Source organism: Panthera onca, chromosome C1 (assembly GCF_046562875.1).
Source record: "Panthera onca isolate mPanOnc1 chromosome C1, mPanOnc1 haplotype 2, whole genome shotgun sequence".
In the NCBI taxonomy this organism is placed as follows: Eukaryota; Metazoa; Chordata; class Mammalia; order Carnivora; family Felidae; genus Panthera; species Panthera onca.
In genome coordinates, this window is record NC_138346.1 from 149,297,075 (window position 1) to 149,309,637 (window position 12,563).

Sequence of the window (12,563 nt, forward strand, 5' to 3'; positions counted from 1 at the left end):
TTTTTCCTAGCAAGATCATTATGAGATTCTCTTCAAATAATTCAATGCTTATGATGTTCTTAATGTTATTGATATTCAGTCTTTTGAAATATATTAGTGGAACTAAACAAATAATTATACATTTGGTTTCACATTTTTGGGGAAAAAAATATGCCACACTAACTGTATTATCTGCATTCACAAATACTTGGATCCAGCTGTGGAACTGATTGTTTTTGCATGTGGTCTCTGTAGGGTCCTGTGGGGGAACAAGGAGAGAGAGGAGAGCCTGGAGCAGAGGGCTATAAGGTAATTACAGCAAATTTCACACCTTGCTTCTAAATTGAATCAGTGTTCTCTGGTGGTTTTGCTCAGTTTCAAATGAAAATAAGCATCATTGAGTTATGAGTAATATCTTAAGGTTTTGATCCCAGAAGAAGCCTAGTTCTTTGTACTTTCTGTTCCTTTTTTTCTGGACTCATCTTCACCTCCTCCCATTGCTGCTTTTTTCTCATCATCAGATCTCAGCTGAAATGTTACTTCGGGAAAGGCCTTCTCTTTCTATTCTTCACTTTGCATCATATTAGATTTACTTCATGATATTTAATGCCATCTATATTATCTAACCACTTTTTTTATATACATTTGGTTTTTTGTTTAGTGTCTTGTCTTTCCCTACCAAAAAGTAAGATCCATGAAAATGAGACTCTTGTCTGGTTTTTTCATCTTTATATACCCAATTTCTAGAACATAATGTTCCTGATATATACTAGGAATTCAATAGAGTTGTCAAATAGGTGGATGAATGTCATTATATTCTCAAGCCTTCTGTCAGTTTTTGTCCTCTTCCACTCTTAGAAGGATTTTATGAGACCAACTTCATCAGCCAAAATTGTATTAGATTATGTATAGAATTTATTCCATGTCATTTTTATTAGCATATTTATGTTTAGGATGTTCTCTATTCCTGTCTTATCTCTCTTCCCTTCCTGTTTATAGTGTCAGTTGCTAAACAAATTGGTCATCTGATAACTCTCTCCCTATAGTTTCTATGTCATTCATTTTCTCACAACATTCTGTGCATACTCACAGTATTATCTAAACTTTATCTACATAAATCCTATCTTTCCTTCACAATCTAGTACAGACTCCCTTTTCCTAAGCTCACCCTAACAGTAATCTTTCCATATTCCTCAGTCCTATAATATTTATTATTTATAGAAGTTATTCAATAGAAATATTCTACCATCTTATGTTGCTAATATATTTGCTAATTATTTTTAATGTGCAGATATCTTAGCTCCCTAATTTGAATATGACCTCTCTCTTCTACAATGTTTTGTTCTGAGTTTTGTACATAATAGTATATAATATGTATATAAACATAATTCATTTTTAATAGTGAATTGATGGGTTGTTTGATCCAATATACCCCTCTCCCATGTAAAATATCAGTGGCCATATTTGAAATGAAGACTTAAATAGCCAGATTGAATGGACAAACTGGTAGGTAGGTAACTATCATCAATATATTAATTTCCTCAAGCCTGAAATCTGAAAAATCAACTTTCACTTCCTAAAATTCTCTTTGAAGTAAATGTTGAAGGTCACTCTAAATGTTTATGAAATTGTTGTGGTGGCCATCTTGGACTTCTATTTTTAGAGAAACATTTTTTGAATGTCATGTATATTCTGTTTCCAATTTACATAACATTTGGATCTATAAGTGTTTCTTAATCCAAGGAATTCAGTGTATTTAGGTTCTTTTTGGGTTGAGAAGCCAACCCACGGCTTCCAGAAAAATTTGAAAAGCATCTTAAACTTCCTTAGCTTTTTTTTTCGCTTGAAAAACAACATGACTCTATTTTTTTAGTTCATTTTCAGTTTTTTTTCATTTTTTTCATTTTTTAATTTTTTAAAATTTATATCCAAGTTAGTTAACATATAGTATAATAATGATTTCAGGAATAGAATCCAGTGATTCATCATGTACTTATAAGACCCAGTGTTCATCCCAACAAGTGTTCTCCTTATTGCCCCTTGCCCAATTAGCCCATCCCCCCACTCAAAACCCCTCCAGCAACCCTAAGTTTGTTCTCTATCTTTAAGCATCTCTTATGATTTGTCTCCCTCCCTGTTTTTATATTATTTTTGCTTCCATGCCCTTATGTTCATCTGTTTCATATCTTAAATTCCACATATGGGTGAAGTCATATGACATTTGTCTTTCTCTGACTGAATAATTTCACTTAGCATGATACACTCTAGTTCCATTGCAACTGGCAAGATTTCATTCTTTTCCATCGCCGAGTAATATTCCATTGTATATATATACCACATCATCTTTATTCATTCATCAGTCAGTGGACATTTGGCTCTTTCCATACTTTGGCTATTGTTGATAGCACTACTATAAACATTGAGATGCATGTGCCCCTTCAAAACAGCACACCTGTATCCTTTGGATAAATTCCTAGTAGTGCAGTTGCTGGGCCTTAGGGTAGTTCTATTTTTAATTCTTTAAAGAACTTCAACACTGTTCCAGACACCAGTTTGCATTCCCACCGAGGGTGCAAGAGGGTTCCCCTTTCTCCACATCCTCACCAGCATCTGTTGTTTCCTGAGTTGTTAATTTTAGCCACTCTGACTGGTGTGAGGTGGTATCTCAATGTGGTTTTGATTTGTATTTCCCTGATGATGAGTGATATTGAACATCTTTTCATGTGTCTGTTGGCCATCTGGATGTCTTCTTTGGAAAAGTGTCTATTCATGTCCTCTGCGCATTTCTTCACTGGATTATTTGGTTTTGGGGTGTTGAGTTTGGTAAGTTCTTTATAGATTTTGGATACTAACCCTTTATCTGATAGGTCATTTGCAAATATCTTTTCCCATTCTGTTGATTGCCTTTTAGTTTTGTTGATGGTTTCCTTTGCAATGCAGAAGTTTTTTATCTTGATGAGGTCCCAGTAGTTCATTTTTGCTTTTGTTTCCTTCCCTGTGGAGACATGTCAAGTAAGATGTTGCTGCAGCCAAGGTCAAAGAGGTTTTTGCCATCTTTCTCCTCTAGGATTTTGATGGCTTCCTGTCTTACATTTAGGTCTTCCATCTAATTTGAGTTTAATTTTAAGTAGGAAAGTGGTCCAGGAGCATTCTTCTGCATGCCACTGTCCAGTTTTCCCAATACCATTTGCTGAAGAGACTGTTGTTTTTCCATTGGATAGTCTTTCCTGCTTTTTCATATATTAGTTGGCCATATGTTTGTGGGTCCATTTCTGGGTTATCTATTCTGTTGCATTGATCTGTGTGTCTGTTTTTGTGCCAATATCATCCTTTCTTGATGATTACAGCTTTGTAATACAGCTTAAAGTCCAGAATTATGATGCCTCCAGCTTTGATTTTCTTTTTCAGGATTGCGTTGGCTATTGAGGGTCTTTTTTAGTTCCATACAAATTTTAAGATTCTTTGTTCTAGCTCTGTGAAGAATGCTGGTGTTATTTTGATAGGGATTGCACTAAATATGTAGATTGCCTTGGAAAGTATTGACATTTTAACAATACTTATTCTTCCAATCCATGAGCATGGAATGTTTTTCCATTTCTTTGTGTCTTCTTCAATTTCCTTCATAAATTTTCTATAGTTTTCAGTGTATAGATTTTTCACCTCTTTGGTCAGGTTTATTCCTAGGTATATTATGGTTTTTGGTGCAATTGTAAATACAACCAATTCCTTGATTTCTCTTTCTGCTGCTTCATTATTGATGTATAGAAATGCAGCCAATTTCTGTACATTGATTTTATATCCTGTGACTTTGCTGAATTCATGGATCAATTCTAGCAGTTTTTTGGTGGAATCTTTTGGGTTTTCCACATAGGGTATCATGTCACCTGCAAAAAGTGACAATTTGATTTCCTCCTTGCCTATTTGGATGCCTTTTATTTCTTTGTGTTTTCTCATTGCTGAGGCTAGGACTTCCAACACTATGTTGAAAAACAGTGGTAAGAGTGGACATACTTGTCATGTTCCTGACCTTAGAGGGAAAGCTCTCAATTTTTCCCCATTGAGGATGATATTAATGGTGGGTCTTTCATACATGGCTTTTATGATCTTGAGGTATGATCCTTCTATCCCTGCTTTCTTGAGGGCTTTTATCAAGAAAGGATGTTGTATTTTGTCAAATGATTTGTCTACATCTATTGAGAGGATCATGTGGTTCTTTTTTTTTTAAATGTTTATTTTTGAGACAGAGAGAGACAGAGCATGAGCAGGGGAGGGGCAGAGAGAGAGGGAGACACGGAATCCGAAGCAGCTCCAGGCTCTGAGCTGTCAGCACAGATCCTGACGCGGGGCTCGAACTCACAGACCACTAGACCATGACCTGAGCCGAAGTCGGACGCTCAACGGACTGAGCCACCCAGATGCCCCGAGGATCATGTGGTTCTTATTCTTTCTTTTATTAATGTGATGTATCACATTGATTGATTTGTGGATATTGAGCCATCCCTGCATCCCAGGAATAAATCCCACTTGATCATGGTGAATAATTCATTTAATGTATTGTTTGATCCAGTTGGCTAGTATCTTTGTTGAGAATTTTTGCATCAGTGTTCATGAGGGAAATTGGTCTGTAGCTCTCCTTTCTAGTGGGGTCTTTGTCTGGCTTTGGAATCAGGGTAATGCTGGACTCATAGAATGAGTTTGTAAGTTTTCTTTCCATTTCTAGTTTTTGCAACAGTTTCAAAAGAATAGGCATTATCTCTTCTTTAAATGTTTCCAGGTAAAATTCCAGGCTTCCCCCTGGAAAGCCATTTAGCCCTGGACTCCTTTTTGGGAGGGTGGGGGGAGATTTTTGATTACTGATTCTATTTCTTTCCTGATTATAAGTCTGTTCAAATTTTCTATTTCTTCATGTTTCAGTTTTGGTAGTTTATATGTTTCTAGGAATTTGTCCATTTCTTCCATAGTGTCCAATTTATTGGCATATAATTGCTCATAATATTCTCTTATTATTATTTGTATTTCTGCAATGTTGGTTGTGATCTCCCTTCTTTCATTCGTGATTTTATTTATTTGGGTCCTTTCCTTTTTCTTCTTGATCAAACTGGCTAGGAGTTCATCAATTTTGTTAATTCATTCAAAAAATCAGCTCCTGGGGGTGCCTGGGTGGCTCAGTCAGTTAAGTGGCTGACTTCGGTCATGATCTCGCAGTCTGTGAGTTCAAGCCCCGCGTCGGGCTCTGTGCTGACAGCTCGGAGCCTGGACCCTATTTCAGATTCTGTGTCTCCCTCTCTCTGCTCCTCCCCTGTTCATGCTCTGTCTCTCCCTGTCTCAAAAATAAATAAAACGTTAAAAAAAATTAAAAAAAAAATCAGCTCCTGGTTTCATTGATATGTTCTACTTTTTTTTTAATTTCTATATCATTGATTTCTGCTTTAATCTTTATTATTTCCCATCTTCTGCTGTTTTCAGGCTTTATTTGCTGTTCTTTTTCCAGCTCTTTAAGGTGTAAGGTTAGGTTGTTTATCTGAGATCTAGCTTCCTTAGGAACACCTGGATTTCTATGTAGTTCCCTCTTATGACTGCCTTTTCTGCATCCCAGAGGTTTTGGGCTGTCATGTTATCATTTTCATTGACTTCCATGTACTTTTTATTCTCCTCTTTAATTTCATGGTTAACCCATTCATTCATTAGTAGAATGTTCTTTAATCTTCAAGTATTCGTGGTCTTTCCAATTTTTTTCTTGTGGTTGATTTTGAGTTTCATAGCATTGTGGTCTGAATATATGATCAGTCTGAATATATGATCACGGTATGATCTTGATTTTTTGTTCTTGTTGAAGGCTGAGTTGTGTCCCAGTATGTGATCTGATCTGGAGAATGTTCCATATGCACTCAAGAAGAATATGTATTCTGCTGCTTTAGGATGAAATGTTCTGAATATATCTGTTAAGTCTATCCAGTCCAGTGTGTCATTCAGAGCCATTGTCTCCTTGTTGATTTTCTGCTTAGATGATCTTTCCATTGTTGTAAGTGGGGTGTTGAAGTCCTCTACTATTATGGTATTATCATCAATGAGTTTCTTTATGTTTGTGATTAATTGATTTATATATTTGAGTGTTTTCACATTGGGAGCATAAGTGTTTCCAACTGTTAGATCTTCTTGATGTATAGACCCATTATGATATAATGCTTTTCTTCATCTCTTGTTAGTCTTTATTTTAAAATCTAGTTTGTCTGATATAAGTATGGGTACCACAGCTTTCTTTTGGTGACCATTAGCATGATAGATAGTTCTCCATCTCTTTACTTTCAATCTGAAGGTCTAAAACTCTTGTAAATGACATATAGATGGATCTTATTTTCTTATCCATTCTGATACCCTATGTCTTTTGATTGGAGCATTTAGTCCATTGACATTTAGAGTGAATAGTGAAAGATATGAATTTAGTGCCATTGTGTTGCCTGTAGAGTTGGAGTTTCTGGTGATGTTCTCTGGTCCTTTCTAATCTTTGTTGCTTTTGGCCTTTTTTGTTTTGTGTCATCTTTTCTCCCCTCAGAGAGTCCCCCTTAAATTTTCTTTCAGGGCTGGTTTAGTTTAGTTAACTCCTTTAGTTTTCGTTTGTCTGAGAAGCCCTTTATCCCTCCTATTTTGAATGACAGCCTTGCTGGATAAAGAGTTCTTGGCTGCATATTTTGTCAACTTACCACGTTGAATACATCCTGCCACTCCTTTCTGGCCTGCCACGTTTCTGTGGATAGGTCTGCTGTGAACCTGATCTGTCTTCCCTTATAGGTGAAGGACTTTTTTTCCCTTGCTTTCATAATTCTTTTCTTGTTTGTGTATTTTGTGATTTCGATTATGATATGCCTTATTGATGGTCGGTTTTTATTGAATCTAATGGGAGTTCTCTATGCTTCTTGGATTTTGATTTCTGTGTCTTTCCCCAGATTAGGAAAGTTTTCTGCTATAATATTCTCACATAAACCTTCTACCCCTTTTTCTCTCTCTTCATCTTCTTGGACTCCTATGATTTGGATGTTATTCCTTTTTAGTAAGTCACTGTGTTCTCTAATTCTTGTACCATGCTTTTTTGCATTAGCTTCCCTTTTTCTTTTTTTCTTTTTTTTCTTTTTTTTGCTTTATTATTCTCCATAATTTTCTCTTCTATATCGCTGATTCGCTGCTCTGCTTCATCCATCCTTGATGTTGTGGCATCCATCTGAGATTCCATCTTGGTTATAAACTTTTTAATTTTGTCCTGACTAGATTTTACTTCTTTTATCTCCGCAGAAAGGGATTCTATGCTTTTTTCAACCCCAGCTAGTATTCTTATTATCATCGTTCTAAATTCTAGTTCAGACATCTTTCTTATATCTCTGTTCATTAAACCCTTGGCTGTCAATTCTTCCTGTTCTGTCTTTTGGGGTGAATTCCTTAGTTTTGTCATTTTGGAGGAAGAAAAAGAATTAATAAAGTAAAAAATAAAAATGAGAAAATGAGAAACAAAAAAATACATAAATAAAGGAAGCTAGATCCTAGGTGTGTTTTGGTGGTTGTTGAAAATTTTTGATATAATAGAGAAACAATAGGAAAGAAAATGAAAAAAATAGTAAGAAAAGTTTAAAAACATAAAAAACGTGTATATAATAAAGTAGAATAAAATGAAATGAAGAAAGTGGAATAGAATAAAAAGATTTACAAAAAAATAAAAACATAGTAAAAAGACTTAAACATATTTTTTTAAAAAGAAAATAAAAGTAATTTTTTCTCTTTCTCTATCCAAGAAAAAGAAAAGAAAGGAGAAGGGGAAAAACAATTTAAACAAACACAGAAGCAAAAAAAAAGAATAGATAAACCAGGAAACAGAATGAAACCTGAATGAAGTTACATCCAGTTTCTCCTAGAACTCAAACTATGAAGCACTCTATAGTCCATATACTAAGCACATGGAGTGACTTGTGCTGGTCTTCTAGGGGACTGCACTTGGAGGTCACAGTTGGGTGGGACTTGTTGTAACAGCTCCATTCTTCGTTAGGTGGCACTGCTCAGCTTACTGGGGTGGATTGGTGTGGCGTGCATGACTGTGTGCATGGGCAGGGGCAGTGGAAATGGCTTCACCTAACTTCCTAGTTTTTAGCACAGAAATTTTGTGCTCTCACCGATCCACAATCAAGAACCCCTCCTTTGTCTCAGGCTTCTGTCCATTCCCCACTTATACCCTGTCCATGTCCAAGTCATCAGCCTGTTAGGCAGCACCTCCCTCCTGAGTTTTATCTCAGATGGGGATGTGTTTCCAAACCCCTCATTTCAGAGAACCCTGCAGGTTGGACCCACTCTGACCCTCTGGGGGAATGTCTCACTGAGCAATGGCCAGCTTGCACCAGAATGTGTTCATGCAGTGGTGCAGCAGCGGAGGTTCAGAGATTATGGCAAATCACAACATACAGCCAGAGCTAGGTTTCACTGCACTCTGGTGTCTTTGTCCCAATATCAGCAAATGAGGCTGCTCTCCAGAGTCCACTGGGAACTTTGCCTGTGGGGAGGCCATATGGCCTCTACCAAATGCACTCAAAGCAGGGGAACCCCTTCTCCCCTTGTGGCCCACAGATCCCTTGAACCTCGCTCTCTGCTCCTGGGGATTTACTCAAAACCAGAGCACTGCCAGGTATTGAGCTCCAGAACTTCCAAATCTGTGCTCCACTGTTTATAGATTCCTAATGGTATTGTAACCCTCCTCTTTCTCCCCAGCAGTGGTTTTTAAGAACAGATTTCTTGTTCAGTCCCTTGTCAGTGTTTCCACACTTTCCAGCTACTTTTGGGGGGAGTGCTTTTCCTGCATGATCCTAGTGTGCTGTACTCTCCCCCTTTTCCTTTCTCTGTTCTCTGTCCAGAAAAACACCTCCTTACCCTCTACAACTTTTTCTCCCCCAGTTCACCTCTTTGCACCGTGTACCTGCTGAGTTCTGTGGCTCAAGTTATGCAGATTATTGTGTTAATCATCGGATCAATTTCCTAGGTGTTCAAAATGGTTTGGTGCTGATCTAGCTGCACTTCAGCAATGAGACAAGCTGAGAACTTCTATGCTGCTGCGCCATTTTGGAAAACCCCTTCCTTAGCCTTTTCTGTGCATAACTTCACACATTCTCAGGAAAATCAAGTTCTTGCAATATCTTCTTTTGGCCTCTACCAACTATGAAATATTTGGTTGCTAAACTAGCAAATTTACTGGCAAACAAACAGATAAATATTCTTTTGGAAGAAGAAAATAATCTCTTCATCTGGCTAGCAGAAGAGAAACCCTGCCTGTCTTATTCTGAATAGTCACACCTTATTCAGAAATCCTTCATCAGAGAACTTCTTCCTGGGCTCACTGTGGAACCAATTTCTCCTTCCTTATTCCACAAATATTCCTGATTATGTTTTCAGTTGTCAATATTTCATGAATTAGTTTGATCCACATCTTCCTTTATGTCTTATTCTATCCTATGTCCTTAGTCTTTAGAGGTCATTTTGTAATTTGTTGGTGGTTTTATTCTAAACAAGCCATCATGAACCAGGCAGCCATAATAATTTTATTGCTTAAACATCTGAAAGCCATGAAATCTCCACACTTTCCCCTGCCAGGTTTTCCAAGCACAGGTTTGATTCATACAGGGGAACTGTGCTTTATTTATAGTTAGATTATTCTGTTGTAGCCTCAGGTGAAATTTTCAAATGTTTGTTTTTCTATCATTTTAAAGTGTATATACTATCATTTCACTGTGGTAAACTAATGATTAACATTATCGTCAACCCTTCTTTTAATTGTACTAAAATATACATAATATAAAATTTACCATTTTAACAATTTTAAAGTGTATAATTCAAAGATATTAGTACATTCCCAATATTGTACAACCATCACACGCTACATAATTCCAGAACATTTACATTACCCTAGAAAGGAAGCCCCATACCCATTAAGCAGTCAGTCTGTATTTCTCCCAGGCTTTGGCAACCATTACTCTGCTTTCTGACTCTATTGAGTTATCTCTTCTGGATATTTCATATAAATGGAATTGTATAATATATAGCTTTTTGTGTCTGGCTTCATTTCACTTAATATAATGTATTATATTGTAATCGATGTTGTAGAAAGTTTTAGTACTCCATGCCTTTCTATGACTGAATGATTATCACCAATCTTTTTAAAAACATTTTTATATTTACAAATGTTCTTACAATTGTAGTGAGCTCACAGTTATCTTTTGGGATTAAAAAAATTGAATGATAATGTAGATTTGCTTCCATTTTGCTGTGAAAAATTAGAAATTTTTAAAAATCTTGTTCACCATCCTTTGTTCTTTTTTCCTCTTGAAGAAACTGAGAATTACAAAAGTCATGTGTCTTGCTCATCATCATCAATAAATACTTATTAGTAAGTACTTAGTACTTATTAGGAATCATTATACATGACAGATCTTATGTGTCATGCATAATAAAATCTCTGTCCACTCATCATATATTTGAGTGTCTGCCATGGGCCAGGAACAGAGCTAGAAGACATAAGTATAATACTGGATACCCCAGATACAGTACTTGCCTCTGTGGACATCACATGTAGAAGACATATAATAAGAACATTTAATCAGCATAAAAACAGATATAGTAAATTATAGTTGTCATCCAGAAAACTATACATCCCAAAGGTCGAGATAAATTCATGTAAGGCTTGAGAAAGACAGAAAATATAGTGGGAATAAGCATATTATACTGTCAACATCTGCTTTTTAAAAATATGAGCAGAAATATACAGATACCCAAGATTAAATCAGACTAAATTTGTGTGAGATGAAGTCCTATAAATACATGGAATAAATTATGTTCTAGCTCAAACTCCATTTCACTTTGGTTTGGTCAGTTTTATAATCCTCCCCAAACTTGATCATATTCTTTCTATGTCTTCAATTCAGTGAAAGCTACCATCAGACATTAAGGTGTTCAAGCCAATAAATGAATAGTCCTTCTCTCTATCTTTCTGTCCATCTCTGTATCTCTCTGTCCCCCTCTGTCTATTGCTCTCTCTGTGTGTCTGTTGCTCTCTATTTCTCTCCTTTTGTTTCTTTCTGTCTCTTTATCTCTCTTGTTCTCTCCCTCCTCTCCTTTCTCTCTCCTCTCATCTCTCAAATTTAATTGGCCATTTCTTTTGACCTTAGATAGCTCTGGAATCTAGCCATTTTGCCCTACTTTAGTTTAGGTTTCATCATTTTTGTCTGAATTATTGTAATAGCTTCCAAACGAGACTCCCTATCCCTAGTCATAGCCCTCTCAAATCCATTCTCCACTTAACATGTTCTGTCAGATAAATCTTCATTTATTCCCCCATGCTATCTACTCTGTCAGAATATCTTCTTTTTACTTTACTGCCTGGAACACTCATCCTTCCAGATTCAGCTTATCATCACATCAAAGTCAATCACTTCCCATAACCTTGCCTACATAACTTTATAATAATATTTACTACATCATATTTAACTTTTAACATTGCAGAAAATGGCCTTTCTCAATTTTTATTGAAATAGACAGAACTAGAGGAATTACAGTGAAACTTCTAGAAAGCAAGTTTGTTTTTAGTGAGATTTGTATCCAGACTTCACAAAACCAGGAGAAGCTATTGGCTATTCTATGACCATTCTAAAAAGGTCTTTATAAAACACAGACAAAAATGGTGGCAAAGTCACAACTGGCCATCATGATCTTGAGTTTTATAGTTTGCTCATCTGTTCACTCTCACTACGTTGTGTAACTTCATCCTTTCACCAATCACTTCTCTCCTGAATTCTGCTTCATCAATGACTTATAACAGTCATATATACTTACACCACATTTCCTCTTGACTGACCTGATTCTGTTATTGTTGACTCTGCTCATGTTTTGCTAGTAAGGCCATGTGTGGTAATGGTATTCTCTTTAGTTATGGCCACGTTCTATAGAAAGCCTTCCAAACAGTCTTTGTCTCTTGGCAATGTTCACTCTGTTAAATAATTCTTTTTTTTTTTTTTTTTTTTTAATCAGGAGGTTGAGTCTTAAAACCACAAACAGTTGCCTCAAAGAATGCAAACAAAGAGAGCTTAAACTGATCTTTCTGTGAGATAAATATCATTAGTCTATATAGGCAATCCTTATTTCTCCTAGTCCAGAAAAAGGAGATGTGCCTACTAACTGTTTTTTCTATGGCATTCTTTCTGTAATACACAGAGTAGGAGGAAAGAAATTCTAAAGTGAAAAGGATGGTAGGGAAGGGGAAGAATGAGACTGCATGCAGAATTCTTTATGCATAATCTGACATGCCCTTGTTGTTGCTAGTTTCTATTTACACACTTGAAAAGGGAAATGTGGTAGGTCAGCATTCCTTCCTAGGAGAACTAGGGTTATGACAGACTGCTGAATATCAAAGTCACTTGATGTGTCTTGGCATTATATACATTAATGACTCCCAATTTTCAATACTAAATTTATCCAAGTGTATGAACTTAGTTTGTAAAAATGGAGACCATAGTACACTTCTACAATAGGAATAGGCTGAAAAAGGAAATTTGTTCTCAAAC

The 12,563-nt window shown here is 36.2% G+C and overlaps 1 protein-coding gene across 3 annotated transcripts in view; it reads left to right on the forward strand.

Annotated features, from left to right (window-relative positions):
- The window catches only part of COL24A1 (collagen type XXIV alpha 1 chain), a 409,345-nt gene that overhangs the window by 324,222 nt on the left and 72,560 nt on the right, over positions 1-12,563 (forward strand). For all 3 annotated transcript variants that reach the window (XM_078451730.2, XM_078451731.2, XM_078451732.2), the window contains one exon: positions 235-288. In XM_078451730.2, the coding sequence (XP_078307856.1) occupies positions 235-288 (54 nt within the window). The remainder of the gene's footprint in view (positions 1-234; positions 289-12,563) is intronic.